The 19,415-nt window shown below is 39.2% G+C and overlaps 1 protein-coding gene across 16 annotated transcripts in view; it reads right to left on the bottom strand.

The window, feature by feature from the left end:
• Window positions 1-19,415, bottom strand: part of AGTPBP1 (ATP/GTP binding carboxypeptidase 1) — a 167,029-nt gene that overhangs the window by 29,723 nt on the left and 117,891 nt on the right. For 12 of the 16 annotated variants that reach the window (XM_037901764.2, XM_043547333.1, XM_043547329.1 and 9 more), the window contains 4 exons: window positions 18,274-18,403; window positions 16,509-16,640; window positions 11,629-11,805; window positions 8,428-8,588 (listed from right to left, as the gene is read on the bottom strand). In XM_037901764.2, the coding sequence (XP_037757692.1) occupies window positions 8,428-8,588; window positions 11,629-11,805; window positions 16,509-16,640; window positions 18,274-18,403 (600 nt within the window). Of the gene's footprint in view, window positions 1-8,427; window positions 8,589-10,623; window positions 10,784-11,628; window positions 11,806-16,508; window positions 16,641-18,273; window positions 18,404-19,415 lie in introns of those variants that run through there. The other 4 variants (XR_005225729.2, XM_043547337.1, XM_043547339.1 and 1 more) reach the window with 4 other exon arrangements.

The raw sequence follows: 19,415 nt of genomic DNA, 5'->3' as shown, positions 1-19,415 counted from the left end.
TAGCACAGATATAGGTGTGAGGTTTGTTTTTTTTTGTAGGAGTGGTGGGTGAAACTCTGTGGCCTGCGTTGTGCAGGAGGTCAGACTAGATGATCATAATGGTCCCTTCTGACCTAAATATCTATGAATCTATGAATTAATGAAGCCTAACAACTAACTTTATTTGTGACCTGGGAAGTCAACCCTCTCTAGGGCCAAGATAAAATGCAAACTCAGTGATGTCTCAGATGCAATCTTAAACAAAAAATGCAATCAATACAAATGATGTTGAATTACATGTGGTTGTTTTCTAGTGTGCACCATGGGGACTAATCTGGAACCACAAAAGCTATATCATTTATAGTCACAAATTCAATTCAAAATGCAATCCCACAAAGAGCTTTATCCTCTTGGCTATCAAACTCAACTAGAAATATTTTAATCAACGTTTGTTGCTAATGAATTTGAGATAGAAGTGATGCAACGGTGAAGGGAAAATTATTATGCAGTTTGTAATTTCCACACTATCAAAAATTCCTTTTTATTTCATTTCCAGACAAAAATTCTTTGTAATATTACTTAGGCCTACTGTGCATGCTCAAGATAATTAAATGATTTCTCTAAGGCTCCCTTTGCCAAAATACATGTGGCATAGAGCAGGATACTTCAATCTCAAAATATAAACTCCATTTTGTATGATGAATTTGAGAGCAAAAACATGCCAAGCCCAGGAAAGGTGCTTCAACAAGGTGTAAAGGACTATCACGGAGAATTGTTTGCAGTGCTGTTGTTGCCACCATGTTGGGCCCAGGATACTAGAGAGACAAGGTGGGTGAGGTAATACCTTTTACTGTACCAACTTCTGTTTAAGCTTTCAAGCTTACCCATAGCTCTTCTTCTTACCCTTTTCTCTTATTACTGAGAAGTAATCCAGACCACAATCTGAGGCCATCAGTTCCATGGGAGAGGGCCAACAGTTGAGAGGCAACACACTTCCTACTGAGGGTTCCTAGGGGTGAGGTATGTATGATTGAAGGCTGGAGTGGAGTTTTCTAGTGGAGCACATGGCAGAGAGAGGTCTATTTGAGAGAAGGATGCTGCTCTAGCTAAGGTGGGGCCTGACAATTTCCATATGTAAGGAGGATATGCAAGAGGATGAGAGCAGGAGGAACTATCCTAACAAAAAACACTGACAAACCACAGACTCACCATAAGGGGTGAGATCTGACAAGACTTGTTTGTTTTTTTCAAAGATTTGTAACCACTGAATGTTTTAAAAGTAAAGTTTCTGTGGTTAAGACATTCCTTTGCTAAGTCTGTGTTCCTTTCTCACCTGCAATGTGTCCCAGAAGGAATTAAACTAGAAGGCTGGAGTGCCCACAGCCTAAGTGAAGCTCTGAGGGAACATGTGTAAGCAGCAACTGGAGAGGGACTCAGTAGGTCTTAGACACTGATTTCTGGGGTCTAGGGCAGCAGGGTGGGGGTGCCCTACATCCCAGAGAAAGGTAACAGACAATGTCTGATCCTGGGAGTGTGGCCTATAGACCTTGAGCTAGAAACAGTGAATACACTCTACTCAGATGCAATTGGCTTGGAAGCATGTGGGACTCCGAAATTGGGACCATATGCCACAGACTGGTACCAAGACAATGGGGAAGCTGTAACAGGTAGTAACATTTTGAAAACAGTTATGGTATCGAATATCAACAGTATGCTTAAAACAATCAATATTTCCACTGAAGAGAGTTTCGAAGAATAATCTGGCTGTGAAAACTTCTTGTAGGATAAAACAATAGAGAAGAGAGTTTTTGGCACTTCTGGTAATATCTGATTTTTTTTTTTAATTTAAATTTTCAAGAGTAACTAGTGATTTTGGGGGCACAACCTGAGACACCTTAAAGGAGTTTAATTTTCAGAAGGCTGGTAAACAGCACTGTCTGAAGTCAGGACTTTTTCTGAAAATCAGGCACCCCCAAACTGATGCACTTAAAGTCAGTAGTGATATTTGAACATTTAGGGACAAAAGTTTAAGAATATTATTGACTAAAATCTTATGGGGGAAAAGAATACAGACAACTGTATCATTTAATTTAGAAAAGCTGGTTTCAGAAAATATATAATTTTAAGAACAGAAAAAGACCATTAAAATAATCTAGTTTGTCCTTTTGCATAACACTGGTCACAGAATTTCACCAGTGATTTCACTTAGAACTGTTTTGTGGTTCAGAACTCCTGCTCACTTTTAAAAATCAGATTCTAAAAGCTCTGTCATTGGGTGGATCTACCTGTTCTGGGCAACTATGACATTTATTTCAAGCTTTTATGTGCCATAGCCTCAACTGGTATAAATCAGTGTAGCTTCATTGAAGTTAATGGAGACACATCTATTTACATCAGCTGAGGTTCATATACATATGCACCCTTCCACCAACAATCAGCTCTGACCATTTGTTCCACACATTCTATACAAAAATCCATAAGTGAAACTTTGCATATCCCTGAAGTTATCTATTTATTGTAATATACATCCACCTGGAACTCTAGGAACAAGTATAAAATATTAAACATATTATAACCAATGTACAAAATATAAAATCCTCTCAAATCAGGACTCTCTCCACACTATAAAAACCCACTCATTCAGTTTTTCCCAAAAAAACCTGGGAAAGCAGAGTGACTTGAAGATCAACAAATTGAGCCTCTGAAACAGCAGTGGGAGAAGCAAGTTCCAGAGTTGAGCTCCCTTCACTGAAAATGCCTAAACCACTTTTCATTTAAATCTGGATGTTAGCTTGAGTGCCTCAAATTACCTCAGTGTCATTGTATCACGTAGGCTTTGCTCTTCACCACAGAGGTAACTGCATTCAGTCATCCATACACCTTTATCATTGCCATACAGTGAGATGACACCTCTCCCTGAGTTACAAAGCAAACCCCAAGCTGAGAACCATTTAACACCTTGTTAGCCTATTTTGAAGGTTGTTAGCCAATGTATGTATGTTACACACACAGCACATTATGTATTATGCCGATTGTATTATTATAATGCATGTGTGAGTGGGGGTGGGGGTAATCATGCTAAACTGTACTATGACTATTCTTGCACACTTAAGCTAAGGCATACATCCTACAATGCCTAGGGATAAGAACAGCTCAGCTCTTGGCTTAAGCAAATACAACTGTCAAAAACTAGATGGACGAGTGTTAAGGTACAATGTTTTGTATGTATGAATAATGTAAATGTATGGATGTTCTCTGTTAGGGAGTACCTTCATGCCTTTTAGCATTTGGAATTTAATATTCAAACAAAAGATCGGAAAGTGTAGGGAGGCACCAAAGACAAAACTGGCACAATCTTGCCAATTAAACTTTAAGCATGGTGAACAGCATTCTGCAACTTGTAAACAGCCATCTATAAAAGATGGGGAGTTTAAGGGGGCTTTTGGGAAGCACATCTTCTGTGTAAGGTGAACCAAACACATTGCAAGACTGCCTCCTGGGAAGGACTGGTAATGGATTAACTCTGTCTTTCCTGTAGTCTATTGCTTTATCTTTAGCCAATAAATTTGGCTGAGGTTGATTATTTAGTCTCTTGAACATTCTTAATATTCAACCACAAGTATACTCAATTAGTTGGCTATGCCTTTTTGTCGTTTAAAGCTAAATGAAGATAGAAAAGTGCAAGGTTTTAATAGAAATTTCCTTTCTCCACTTTTGTTAACATGCATATCTTGACAATAGCTATTTTGTAATTAATGGCTGCTTTCATTTGACTCACGCTTTTCTATGTCATTTTAGTTCATTTCAGTTCATCTTCTGATTAGTATTTACTATATCTAAAACAAAGCATGTGTGCTCTCTTAGTTAAACTGCCTTCCACAATTCCTGGAGTGGGCAGACAAATTGTCCCATAACACCCTGTGAGTGCAAGTGTAGAGCAACAGAGTTGTGTTGCTATACATTTTGGGATATGCACCAGATAACTGTTTTGCTTGTCACAGTCAGATACAGAGCCAGTGCAGGTGGTACTCCTTGGGGAATTCTGCACAGGATTGTTGTCCCCCACAGATTTCTTTGCTTTCAGGCAGAAAAATGACTCTCTGATGGGGGAAGCAAAAGGAAGCTACAAGAACGGTCACGTGACCCCGCCCCAGCAGTATGTTTTGGGTGCCCAGGGCAGCTGGTAGAGAGGTAAATCACTTTGGGGCAGAGGGCAGGACTGGGGAAGACCCAGCTGGCAGCTCCTACCCTGCGCTGGGCTCAGCTGCCAGTCCCGGCTGGGCTGGGAAGAACGGGACTTCCTCTTCCTGTGCACAGCATCCGGAGCTGTGTCTGACCCACCCCCAGATTTCTCCCCCAGCTTAGGAAGCTCTGCAAACACTCCACCCCCACCCCCATGCTTCCTGCACTCATCGCTCCTCAACTGCAGGGGGAGGGATCACTGTACAGGGAGGTGCTTCCCCCATCCGCCCAACCCCTGTGCATCCAAACCCCCTCATACCCAGACCCTCCCGCCGAGCCTCATCCCCCCTGCACGCCGAACTTCCCTGATGAGTCCCACTTCCCCTGCATCTGGACCATCCTGACAAGCCACCCGCACCCCCATCATTCCAAACCCTAACCAGCTGCATCTGGATCCCCATCCCACTGAGCCCCACTCCCCCACCATCTGGAACCCACCACTGAGCCCTCCACACCCAGACCCCCCTGCTGAGCTCTATCCCACCCACACCCGGACACGTCTTCTGCTGAGCCACAACTACCTTCACCTGGACCCCCTCCCCCAGAGTCCCATTACCGTTGCACCCAGAACTCCCTAACAAGCCCCTGTGCATCCAGATCCACTCCACACACGGATCCTCCACTGAGCCACTCACACCCAGATTGCCCCACACAGAACCCTTTAAACCCACACCTGGATCCCCCTACATTAAGCCCCTCCACGCTTGGATCATGCCTTGCTGAGCCTGCCTACCCAGACCTGGTGCACCTGGCCCAGAGGGGCAGGGCTCTGGAGTGTTTTTGAGGCAGGCCGGGTCCTTGCACTGTGTCAGGGTTGAGTGCAGCCTCATCGCTGAGTCTGTGTCTCAGGGGGAAGCTGCACAGTGATCTCCCACCTCTGTGCATCCAGTGGCCTGTGCTCCCCAATGCCATGCTGGAGCCTCTGCATTTATTTGACAAATAAAATGTGCAGAATTTTACAGAATTTTAAAATATTGTGCTAAGAATTTTTTATTTTTTGGTGCAGAATGCCCTCATGAGTAAGGTAGAGGAAGTGACAGCACAGTACATGTGGTCACATACTCATAAATTAGACTATCACAGGTTAACTAACCCTGCAATTTTTTACTTCATGGTTAACATGCAGTGAAAACATATGCATAGAATCATTTCAGTTGTTTTAGAGGTTACAGCTAACACTCGATTGCGCTTTTAATCTCCTGAAAAATCTTACAAGATGTTTCCTGTAGAAATTATGTCAGTTATAAATAGAGCAAACACTTAAAATTAAGTAGAATAAATAAAGGCATCCCAAACATAAAAACATTACTGTTTCATTTTATTGAAGAGGTTTATCTTTCTTTAATTACCTCCTGATTTAAATGTACTCTGTTCAAAGAAAAGTAAACCTCAATAAACTTCTAACACATTATATTTATGGTAGTTTTAATGATGTAACTGCAAAATAACTAGAAACTGACAGATTGTAAATATCATTTGCCACTCTGTGGGTTTACATGGACAAAGACTAAATGACCTTTCCAGTGACCTACTGTTCTAATGTGTTTTGTAGCTGCAATTAACTCTACACTCCAGGTCATGCAATTGTGTCCTAACCCTTTCTCTGTCTTGCACAATTAAGCAAACATGATGAAAGACATGATTTATATTGTTTCTGTAAATTTTAAATCTTAAGTTTAAAGTACTGCATTTTGTAGATAATAATATGCAGTCCTCCACTGACTTGATCCCCAAAGGGAAGTTGGGGAAGGCAGGCTGTTTCCATCACAAGGGTGAATTCCCTCCCTCCCATCAGCCTGCAAGAGATCTTGATGGCACAGAAAAAAACATTGAGCACTAGCCAGGAAGACACTGAACTTTTGTGGCCTCTTACCTTGCTGACTACTTCTTTATTCAATCCTCATTCTCTTCCTTTTCTGTTTCTGTCTTTCGGGACACTGCTATTACTGTTAATATTATGGTCATGCCTAGTGACCCCAACTGAAATCAAGGCCACATCGTGGTGGGCACTATACAAACATATAAAGAAACAGTCTCTAAATGTAATATTTAAATAGATAAGGCAGAACTATTCAATGGAGCTCATTGCCTTTGTTCCCTCTACACTCACTCTTGATCAGCTCATGCACAGGATTCACTGTGGTTGGTATCTGAATCAATGGGAGTATATTAGGCAACCTCCTGTTTTAATAGACTATTCAGTACTGTTGGGGACACTGAAGCACAGTTCTGCTTCATCTCTATTTGATGTCCACTCCCAGCAAGTCACCAATTTTTGTCAGGCCAAGTAGTTGCTTAAGAGAGATATCACTGCAGATGAGTCCGAAACCAAATCTCTCTCTTTCCCTGTCTAGTCCACCATCTCCAAATGGTTCTCAGACATTTTTTTTTTTTTTGACACCCCAGTACTACATCAAATTCACTCTCCCTGAAACCGAACATACTGTTTCTCTTTATCACTCTTTTCTACCTCCTTTCACCACCACTCTAGACAGCTTTGCTATCCTTCCTGCCTCTCATGCTTGGAACCTCTATGTAATAGCCTTTGATTTCTCCTTTTGTCCATTCTTCTGCTAAGTCTTTTTACTTAAGCATACCAAGTCCACCCTTCCTCTTCACTGTTCCCACTGCTAAAACCCTCGCCCACAACTTGGTACTCTCTCACCTTGCCAATATAGCATTCTTCCTGACCTGCTCTTTTACATCTCTCCCTTCTCCAGTCTATTCACAATCACACCGCTAAAGCCATCTTCTGCTCCTGACACTCCTTATTGTTTACACTCTCTACTTTATGCCTTCTATCAAGCTGCCCCCTAGAACAGTTTCCCATTCCCTGGGGACCTATCACTTCTCTTCTCCTTCCAAATAGTCTCCCCTCCCCCAAAAATCCTTCTTTCCTTTTCCTACTCTCTCCTTGTTGTCAATGACCTGACCTGGCATTCTTGGTCTCATCCACCTCGAACTGTAACCACTTTGAGCCAGCTACGAGGAAGGTTTTACATTGCTCCTGCAGACCCATACTGTAGACCAGTGGTTCCCAAACTTGTTCCGCCACTTATGCAGGGAAAGCCCCTGGCGGGCCGTACCGGTTTGTTTACCTGCCGCGTCCGCAGGTTCGGCCGATCGCGGCTCCCAGTGGCCGTGGTTCGCTACTCCAGGCCAATGGGAGCTGCTGGAAGCGGCGGCCAGTAAGTCACTTGGCCCGTGAAGCGAAGAATTTAAAAGCTAGTCTTTATTTATAATGAGCATACTCAATAGGCATTTGCTAAGACCATTAGCAAAGTCAGAATAGCATCTCACCCTGCGTGCCCTCATTAAGGGATAGAAGAACTGCACCTTCCCGCTACAGAGATGGTCAGGCACAGAAGCTGTTACTATGATAGAGTGTTTACAGAAAACTGAAAGCCTTTTATTGAAATACATCCAACAAGATTCTTCAAGTTACTGTCCCAATACCAGGTACAGGAGGAAAAAAAATCATTGGGGAGGGGGAGGCGCAGATCAAATTTCTATATGTTATTGCCATATTTTTGCTGTACTCTGCAATATTTTTGTTTAAAACTGAAAGCAAGTGTGTGTCTTTTTCTCTTGCAAAGAGAAACCAGCTCATTGTAAGCCACTGTAATACCATTTTGGCAGCCCAACCTTAGACGGAATTGTCTAGTGTCAAAACGCAAAATAGCAGAATTGTGAAGTTGACTTCCCCCATACTAATTCACTTCAATAAAATATCAATTATAGCACCTCCACTGAACTGTAGAAACATCCATGGGTTTTATCCATTAACACTTCCACACAGATCTCTTACCGAGAGTGAACAATGATTGAAGCATATACTCCCAAAGTGAATTAGAATTACAGAACCAAACCCTCCAATGGGGTAAACTGGCACAGAAGTCAATGGAGCCAGACAAGTTTACACCAACAAATCTGGTTGATAATTACCAATTTGTATTTTTGTTCTCTCAAGCTATCTGATATTCCAGTTTGCTTCAAATGTAGTCATCAGTTAAACCTTTTTTTACAATGTGAAATAATAAAAACCTTTCAACATTTAATAACGTACATGACACTTGTGACAGTAGGACACATTCTAAACATTTTTAAAAACCTTCATTTGTGTAAGCTTTTGCATGATTTTTTAATATTTTAGACACTATGGAAATTTATTTCTTTGGAAAGTCAAATGCAATTCATTTGTTTTACCTTGTTACTTTACAGCTTGATTCAATCAACTCATTTTCAATGTCAAGGAGGCTAGAAGGCAGACTGAATTCCAGTGGAGAGGTCAGTCTTTTCAAACGCAGTAAGCCAACACAGAATTTGGCTCCCATCTCTTCCAGTTCTCGTGTCCCTATCTGTAACCCCTATGCATGAAATAAAATATAGATACACTCTATTAGCTTATAACCACATTCCAGTATTTTGTTACATTTTACATTATTTTGCTCCAAATTAGCTGTGAAATGCAGACAAGAATTTATAAATAAATGCTTACAAAGAAGGAATTTAAAAAACTAAAAGATTAATTTTAATCTTGGATAGAACAGCCATTTCTAGAAGACTTCAGGATCTCAGAGGTATATTCTGCCCTCTGTGCTGGAGCTTAATTCCCATCAATGCAAATGTGGATTACACTTGGAGCGCTGAAGAGAAATCAGATTCCTAAATCACAGTTTATAAGAACAGTTGAATATTAAGTCATTTTTCACAGAAACTAAATTTACAGTATTTAATTTTTAATCTAAAATAATTTTCTTCAGGAAGTTCTGTCAGAATGAAAAGAAATTAGTATATTCCGGGTGTATAAAATTCAGTAAAATACACCAATTTGTTTAAAAACTAATTTACAAAATTTCTTACCAAGAATGAAGGAATAAATAATTCATTCTTAATAATTCATGAATAAGAATGAATAGAAACTATCATACCTAACTCTTTCATAGAGCAGTATTGCACAGTTGCCAAACTCTAAAATTTTTCAGTTCAAAGTTATTGCTACAGTGGATACCCTCTTGATTTCTAGGAAGTGATGGACTCAAAAGTCTGCTTCAGCCAAAGATTGTTTCACATGGCTGTTGAAGCGAGCTACAGTTTAGTTAAGGATGCCGGAAAAATAAATGTCTATTCTGCAATCTGATCTTTTGAATTTTTGCAATTGCTATTACATATAATTCTTATAATCATTATCGAGTTTCTTTTCAAACCCAGGCTCAGCTGTCTGGAGGTAATTTTGGATGTGCAGAATTTGGGCTAGATGAAGTCTTGGGCTAGATGAAGTCTTATACTATATTCCGTTCTTTACAAATGTATATTATTTTTTCTTTCAGATGTAGCATTTAATGTGCTGGATGGATTTTTCTTTGCTATAACTAAGGTGGAGACTGCTTTGGGTGAATAACCCTTTTTACTTCGTTGTTGGCACTCAGATTTCAGGCAACTGGTTTCAAGATACCAGAGGCCAGGAAGATTGTCGTCTTTGGCAGAGAAGAGTCTTCCTATAATGGCATGTTCACAAGGGGTTCCATTGCCATGTCAAATACTGGAAAACAAAGGTCTCCTAGACTAGTGAAGTAATGTATCTAGGTCATGTGCTCTCCCTCCCACCCCCACTGTTCTCAGACCTTAGTCAGAATAGGCTGATGTAAGATATGAGCATCTTCAAGAGCTTAACTTGGGTGCCATTTCTCAGTAGAACACAAGTTAGATGAGGAACATACTTCCTCTGTACTTTTTCTTGGAAGACTTTTGCCTCTTTCTTGTTCTATCAATTGATCTTAATCTGCCAGATGAATCTCATTATTTCCTTCTCACAACGAGAGCGTGGGCATTTCTAGAGGCCAGGCATCCCAGATGTCCTCTTTGCCTTCATAGGAAGATGGAAATCTCTCTCATTGCACTGACTCCAAAGAAAAGATTATTGTGCAGGGATTTGATCTTTTTGGTTGGTTTGTAATAAGCATGAAGGGGTTTTCCTTTCTGGATAACTGATTTCTCAGTCTGACTCAACTGTACAGATTTTCCATTTGATTTCTACTTTTTTTTACCTGAGGACTGATTGAGGCCTTTGGAAGTTAATTTTCCTAAATTTCAGTTTGGCATCCCATACTTTACCTTATGTATCTAAAAAGTATTCTGAAGGTTTTTGGTCAGTGGGACTCCTGGATGCACTATTATCAACAGGAACCCTAAAAGCATCCCCATCTCAGGACCACAGAAGGTGGTCAGGGAATATTTCGGAACTAATCCATCACAGGGATACTTGTGTACCTAGTACAAAATAGGAATTAATGTACTCTATATGGGCCTACTGAGAAACCTGCTGAGGTGTGTGCTTTGTCAGTAGGCGAAGAGAGCCTGGTTTGGCGTGCTGGAATAGGATAATTATACCTCACTCTCTACCTGGTTTGCAGCCTTCTGGTCCGCCTGTTCAACATGGCTGAGGTCTGCTTGCAAACAGGAGAAGCTACTGTGTGGGATGTTTTGGCATTCAGGGGTCATTTACTTTCTAAGCCTGCTTCAGCTTGCCTCTCTGCTTCAGCCTGCAGCAATGTTTGAGGCACTGTGGGAAGGGAAAGAAGATGGAGGAGGCTTCAGGTCATCCACTATTTTCAACTGATTGTACTTTTTAGCAATATTCAACTGTTGGTTGTTGGGTAACTGGTGCACAAAAAAAGGCATAAGGCAATAGGCTTGTACTGCACTGGAAACACAGGCTGGCCCTGATTTTCTCATCCAGCACTGCTGAGACACTTTTGAAGAAAACAAAATTTCAAAAGACAAGTTCTCAAGTTGGGGGAGGGAGGCAGGAAAGCAGGCAAAATTTAACTACTTTTATTCACTGCTGAACAGCGAACTGCTAAAGTAGCATGAACATATTTGGCTTTATCTGCCTCCTCCTGCTGCCATGGAAGAGAATTCTGGAGGCGACATTACCTAATATCTGGTGTATCACTCTAGACTGTACCAAGAGGAGAGCTCCTCACATCGCAAAAGCTCGCTAATGGTCATGTATCCAAGAAGTCTGTTTTAAAAATACTTGAATGTACTGGTAACTGATAAAATAATTGTTTCCAAATTACAGTAAGAACCATGAATTTCTTCATTTGTAGGTTTAAAATTTCAACCATAAATATTTTTATTTACTTTATTATAGTCTTGTTAATATGGACAATTAACAGAACATACACATTACATTTTTAGAATGACAGATCCAAAAGAATAATGAAGGAATCTACATTATATTGTGCAAAGCAGTCTATTTCAATATAATGTAAAAAGCCCTATAGCAGGATGTTCATGCACCCTTTTTTTAAAAAACAGACAAGCTGGGTTTTAGAAAGTGATATCAGTGGAAATGGTAAACTCAGTCCACACACAGGGTTTCACTTCATCTGGTTTCTTTACCTTATATTTGCCCTGATCGCAGCCACATAACGTGCTCTCCATTGTGTAGCTCCTTTGTACTCCTATCTCTCTCCAGACAACTACACGTGCTGTCGATTCCTTGGATTTTTCCACTACAAAACTGCAGCTGCTCATGCTGAATGTTGGGGCAATCTGACTGAGAATCTTAGGAAGAGTCTATAGGATAGTAATTTGAAAAAGACTCAATTTGTTTTTATGAAAATGTGAAACCACAGTTTATTAATCAGACAGTTCAGATCTCAAATTGCAGTTTGAAAAAAAAATAGGAAGATTTTGCAAAATCCATCCAAAGTAATGTTTTCATTATTTAAAAAGAGCCAAGAACCACAACTGACTCATTCTTCCCCCACCTTTAAAAATTCCCCGGTAGCGTTTGCAACCCTATTATTAAAATAGCGTGAGAGTCAAGTGCATAAAAAATAGAAAGTGAAGTGCCTAGTAGAAAAGATTTGACTCTATGCACGACTAATTTGTTTTTATTGTTGAAGCTGAGCGAAGTGCAAAAGGGAAATGTAATTTAGATTAATATTCAGTTTCAATGTATAGGAAGTTCTAGATTTTAAAATACTATATAGTATTTCTGACATTGATTCAGAAAAGCACTTAACTTTAAGCACGTGAATAAATTCAAATTCAACAGAACTATTCACAGGCTTCAGTGTGTATGTACATGTTTCAATTGTTTGCTAGATTGAGGTCCAACACACTTAACTATGTGCGTTTAATTTTAATCTTTAAAGTCGGTGCAAGTTTAACATTAGTGCTTTGCCCAACAGGGATAGGCTGAAAGTTAGCCATATGCGTAAGCATTTGGGCCTGATCCAAAGCTCACTGAAGTCAATGGGAGTCTTTCCATAGACTTCAATAAGCTCTGGATCAGGCTTATGTTGAACTGGGGCTTTATTTGAAAAATGTGCCTTTAAATTAATTCCTCTATTTTTCACATGTACAGCACATCAATTTGATATGGACTTGGTGACTTATTCAGATGATATCATTTGTAATGTTCTAACCAAATAAACTACAAGCAATAGTCAAAATCGCCACAGTAAAAAGTTATGTACAAAGGCTCTATTATGAAGAGACTATTCAGCAACATTTCAGCCCAGCACGCTAAAGCACTGAGTACATTATATAAACAAACTGCCTTGGGATTATACCACTTGGGAAGTAATATTGGTGTAGAGTTTATTTAAACAAGAATACTGGAGAGTGATTCTCATACATGGATTTGAAAATCGTACCTAATAGTAGAATAGCTTTTCAAATATCAGGTGATCTCCTAAGGCATCTGTTCATAAAAATAAGAAAACTGGGAGCAGCTGTATTAAATTATGCCAGAGATAACCACCCACCCCACAAACCTCAACTGTTAAATTTAAAATATGAGGTTTTGGTGTACATAAGTGCTAAACAGCATTTGGAATCTTCAATTCTTCAGTAGCTGGAAAATATTACACTTATTTCAGCTGTTCACTTGCAGGTCTCTCTCTCTTTGACCCTTATCCTTCACTCTTGGAAAGTTCATAGAAATGATTTCACTTCAGTCAAAAATATGTTGCTACGTGTGACAGATGCAAAAAAGTTATACGTTTTCAACTTATTTTAATTTGTTTGGCCATATGATAGGACTACTCTCTCCATTTCTAGCCATATGGACACACTGCACTTCTATAAAAATTCTGTACCCGTTTTAATTAGCAAATGGTTCAAGTGCTGATATAGACTCAGCGCAGACATTTCAGCCCTTGTCAAAAAACTCAAAAGGCTGGTCTATAATAGTACTTACATTGTTACTAAAACTGGTGCAAATATCTGAAATTTCATAGTGTAGACAAGATTTAAGTGACTGAAGTGGATAATGAAATTGTAAATAATCAGAGACACTTAAGAAATTGTAAGGGAAACAGTCCAGTAGCATTTGGGGGTCTTTTTATGTCTGAGCAACAAAAAGCATGCATAACTGTTTGCACTTGTTAGATTCATAACTAGCCATTTGCATGTACAGTCACCTGATCAGTGAGCACAACTGTAAAGAAAAAAGTAGGTATGCAGACAGGTGCAGATATTGGGCCTCCTTAAAAAAAGTCATCCTCAAAGTAAAAAAGAAAAAAACAACTGTATATATTTGTGATTGCCACAAGGTGGCAGTGAAACTACACAATAAGACATTTTGTAGGAAAGATTATTTTACAGTCACTGTGACCATGCAAAGAAAAGTTATTTTGAACTCTTAATTTAAAAATCCTTATCAAATGGATTTATGCAGTAATAATGCACTGGAAAAATATTACACTGCAAAAATTACATTAAAACGTTATGGTTGCAAATTCAAGCACTCAAAAGTTAGGAAATGCCAGAATTAAGGCTACCGATGCAAACGTAATACAGCCCCCTTGTGTGCATGCAGTATGAAACAGTCTAATTACATGATCATAAACGACTTTTTCCACAGGACCTCTGCCTCTTTCAGTGCACAAGGTGAATGGTGCTCATGTAATGAGCAACTATTCAGTGTTCCCAGTCTCCTTGCCCAGACAGTGCCAGTATTCCACTTGGCTCCTAGTTGGGTCTCAGTCTCCTCCAATCCACTGGGTCCTAGTCCCAGTCTCCTCTCACCCAGCTCCCAGTCAGATTCTCATTACCCAGCCAACTGTAGACTCCCTCCACCCCCAACTCCTAGTTTTCCCCTCATATCCTAACCCTGACAGTCTTCAGTCCCAACCCCCACCCCTCCCCAGACTCCTTATTCCAATCTATGTCCTCCCCTTCCCCCCACCCTCCAATCTCCCACCAGGTTTAGCTCTTGCTCCCTCTGCATTCAGATCAGGTGCCTCTTCCACACTGCCTAGGAGTCAGCAGGAGGGGCACAGAGCCAGAGAGTTTCCCGGCTCTCTGTTCCAGGGTCTGGACCTGGCACAGGCTGCAGCAACCGAGAGTCGCAATTACAGAGACAGTTCTGCTAATCTCCTCACAGCCCCAGCGCTCATGGAATCTTCTGGGAATTTAGCTGTGAACCTCTAGCAAGTCTTTGTTAAGCATGTGCAAATTGCACTCTTTCAGAGATTTATAACTTGGGCAGATTTTCAGGGGGATCAGCAAAGTCACATCCTTGACACAAAGGGCTTCTCCCGACTAATTTCAAGACTCCACTCCTGTTTAGGAGTTTCTTTAAAAAAAAAAAAAAGGGGGGGGGGGGGGCCTAGCAAATTTAGTATGAGCAGAATATTTTTTTCCTAGCTTCATTATCAAAAATGGCTCAACTCTTTAGTCTGAAATTTTCCAAAATAATTAAGACTGAGGCAGAGATCCTCATGGAAAATTTCAGATCAAATGGGCAAAGTTTTGTAAGTAAGTGAAAACAGGATCTAACAATGGGAAGTGTTTAGCAGCCTTAATAATAGGCAATGCTACTAGCCTTGCCTGTAATAATTGATCTAAATCCATCAATGAAGTGAATAAATAAAGAGTATGACAAAAGTGTTTGCTATATGGAAGTGATATCGAAGCGTTCATAATTCTGTTCATAGTTTAACATTTTTCAAAAAAATCTACAAAAGTATTGCTTAGTTTGTTAGTTCAGTTAATAATAATGTTTTGAAAAGCTGAATTACTTCTACCTTTCACTTTTGTTTAATGAAAGAGACAATTTTTTTTGTCTTGTTTAATTAGAAGAATAAAGATAAAACACTCAGCTGTGTCAAATGAAGGATTATTTAATTGTTTATTTTATGACAGTTGACTCTCTTGTCTACATCCCTCCTTCTCAGAGGGTGTTTTTCTTTGTTTCCCCTTCCTGGCTACATGACAGTGATCTAATCCAACTGTCTGGCACTCCCTGACATATAAAAAGAGTATTCCTCTGACTGGCACAGGTTAAGAATCACAACATAACTGATTACTTTGTCCAAATACCTCCCTAGATTCCAGAATCCTTTTCTGTTTTCAGAAGTTTACTTGTTTTTTTTTTCCCTCATGACAACAGTCCCCCTTACACTTCCAAATTGTCTTAGATAATGAAACCAATTAAACAATGTCTCTTAGTACGTGTAGTATTTCTGAGGTATTCTGTGGATGAGAAAGTAGGGAAGCATATGGAATGCTACAAATACTGGAGGTAATTATACCTATAATAAAACTGACTTTTTTAAAAGGTCAACAAATGTGATACCTGTTCTTTTATAGTTGAGTACTATTATTCTATAAAATGTTCGAGAACATTCATGAACATAAAAATAGTGATAGTTTTAAGTGGGCATGGAGTGTTGTAAAGCAGCATGGTGCGTATACAAGGTTGTGGAAGTTATTTGAAAAAATGTCTGAAAAAATAATCTGCTACATATTATGGAAGTCAGGGAATTGTTTTTATACCATGCATGCAAATTGTACAGGGAGACTGTAATCAAACTCTATACAATGACACAGTCGCTCAGGCTTGAGAACAGCATAAACAAGGAAACAAAGTTGCCCATGCCGCTTTACAGAGAGAGAAAAGTAAAAGCAATCAAACTTTACTTGCAGTTTAGATCCATGATTTATGAGTAAATTATATTAATCAGTAACACCTATCTGTGCGCCTGCATGTGTCTTACTGCATGAATCCCAAAGCATAAATTGTTGTATGTTGCAGATGCCCCACACCATCTCCTGTACCTAGAGAATGGCATAGCCTAGGGACAAGCAAACGCCACCTATTATTGTGGATGAATACTCTGACAAAGCATAAGTACATAAACACCTTTTCCATTTTAGACCAGATTAACATTGTTCTTATTTGGGGGGGTGGAAAGTAACAACATGAGGAAAGCAAGATATAATTATACTTTCACAACTTACTTGAAGGTTTAACTTTTACTCACCCTATAACCAAGGTCCTCAATCAGGTCACAAGAGGCAGCGCTAACATTAGTGTGCCACACTGTCTCTTTGATGCTGCAGCCATACATGAATACATTCTTTTTACGAGAATGACCATGATAATCACAGTAAACCTACAAAAATTGGAGAAATTAAAGCAATGTTTTAAAACAGGCCTCAGCATCATATATTTCCCTCACTTCTCATCCTAATTGCATTCGTTTACATATACTAAAAAAACAGCATTAGCAAATGAAAGGCACATTATACAATCAACCTGTTTATTAAGAAAGCATAGGGTTTTTTTTTCCAGCAAATTCAGAGTGCATGACTTAACATTTTTATCACAGCAGAAGCAATAGCAACAACCACTAGAGTTAAGTTGTTCAAACTCCTGTTCTCATTCGCTCATAATTTCCTGAAAAACTCATCTGTCAGACAGAAACTGGTCTTTGCCAAAGCTTTTCTTATTTTTTAATATTTTACTCAATCTGTGCAGTCATTTTTGACTAGGAGGAGAGCGAAAGAAACTACTCTTCAGCCCTATTTAACATTTTTTAAACTTTATCTACAGCTGTAATGGCTGGGGTTAAAAAAAATTGGCATAAAAAGAATCCTGCTATAGAAGTACCTTTGAGTGTTCTATTAAAAATAAGATGGTTAAATGGAGTTATGAGCCTTTCAAAGCTGCATGCACACTAGATTTTTGATGGACTGAACATTTTTCCTGAACTCAAATCACACAACTAAAGGAAGATTTTGTTACACATATATGAATAGCTAACTTAACTGCATACTGAAAAGTAAATTGAAAATGTGCATGGACTGAGGGAAGAGCTCTACACTCATGTGCCTCCTATAAGGATTAGAGCTCCTCTCTTCTGGACTTCCTAAGGAGAAGATGAAGTGAGCTGTAGCTCACGAAAGCTTATGCTCAAATAAATTTGTTAGTCTCTAAGGTGCCACAAGTACTCCTTTTCTTTTTGCGGATACAGACTAACACGACTGCTGCTCTGAAACCTAAGGGGAAGAGTGGAAAGAGGAAGACCGAAAATGGCTGGGAGAATCCCATCTCTCCCTTCCACATTAAACCCTATAGGGACACCATGATTTGACCCTTGGGTCCTGATTCTGCAATGACATCTCATTGGTTTCAAAGTGATGACTCACCAGTACAATATTATGTATATGCACACATTTTGGCAGGATTGGGAACTTATGTAGTTATGCACATATACTGTACAATATAAGTACCAATGTGAAGTTTAGGCATATTGCATATGTTCCAAATTGCTGTTTTATAAACTCCAACTAAACCATTTCCAAAGAAAATTTCAAACCTAGCAATGTAGCACATGTAAAACTTTGTGAATTCAACTGTTTTCGTTACTACAGCTGCCTTAAAAACCAAACAAACCCACCCCACCCTCTGATGTTCAGAGCATGAGGCTTTTTTCTACCCTCTAACTCAACAACGCCTGGAAACAAATGCTAGATACACAGTATTGAAAGGCTCAAGAATTAATCAAAACTGGGGAGTTATAATTAAATATTTTTGTAGCATTAACCACAGTCATTACTCTTGTTCAATACAACTGGAAATAGTTCCAGAAATTTCTGATGAACCCTCCAAGTCTCATTTGTAAACATGTGAAGCAGTTGCCAGGGCCTATACATGTATTTTCTCTTAGAGAGAAGAAGACAGTATCTATACAAAAAGCTAAAATGATTCTGAAATGCCTATTTTGGGCAAACACACATACTCACCAGAGGCAAATGTTTTATAGCAGCCAAATATTGTAGTAAGCCCTTGGCATGGTAAATTGTGGGATGAAGGTCTGGGTTTGGGTTTTGCCACTGTCTGTTCAAATCCTCCCCACTTAAAGAACAGCGATGGCTATGAAAGACAAATTTATAAAGAAATGTATGTCTCACAATATAACCTCACCTTTATTTTAAAAGTTACCCTCACTAATTTAAGTTTTGCCTGTGTCACAATTACTCAATTTCTGTGGTCAAGTGAGATTTAAATTCAAGTTTGTATTAAGAACATTTTTTATTCTTGCAGAAGAGTTAATTTAATGGTTACAAATATATTTTACTTGGATCAGCTAAAATTAAAGGGAAGTAAATTTTTATTTAAAGATACTTGCCTACTTACTTGCTCTGAGATTAGAGGAAGTAAATTTATCTGTTGTGAAAACTGGATGTTTGAATGCGTGTGATAAGCCAACAGATTCAGTTCCAAATTTATAAATTCTAATTTAAAAAAAAAAATAGCCTTTTAAATTTAAATTTTTGTAAGATGGTCAATGATTTTGTTGTTCAACCTTTTTGCCTAGTTCATGATCTTGTGACCATAATTTGTCTACTCAATTTGACATTTTGGAACTGCTAAATAGACAGTCAACTGTCAGCAACATTCAGTGATAGATTTGCTGAGTCTGTTGAATTTTTCTAGAATTCTTCATACTATTTGCTAATTTGTGGAAAGATCCCGATATCCATGAAGATTATCAAATCAAACCTAACTGGATGGGAAGGCTGGTAACTTCAATGGAATCGTATTCAGCTCAGCAAGAAGAAAGCATGACTGTGAACCTTTAAAATAGTAGCTTCAAAGATAACTCATGTACCCTGTATACACCATCACAACTCCAGAATCCACAGAACTTAAAACAAGGCTTTTTTCTCCACCCCTGCTTTGACTGACAATTGACAGGGATATGGAACCCATCAGCCAACATACAAGGCCCGTCACAGGCAAGGCTGGTAGCATTCAGGAGACCAACTAGCTAGTAGAAGACTAGCAGAAACCAGGAAGATCAGTGTCTACAGCAAGCAATGTTTCAGAAAGACTTAAGTAGTATTGTAAGTTTAACAAGTTCATACAGCCATTTTAAGTGTTT

Source organism: Chelonia mydas, chromosome 5, assembly GCF_015237465.2.
Source record: "Chelonia mydas isolate rCheMyd1 chromosome 5, rCheMyd1.pri.v2, whole genome shotgun sequence".
Taxonomy (NCBI): Eukaryota; Metazoa; Chordata; order Testudines; family Cheloniidae; genus Chelonia; species Chelonia mydas.
The sequence above is the reverse complement of the archived record's forward strand: the minus strand, read 5'-3'. Positions and strand labels throughout refer to the sequence as shown.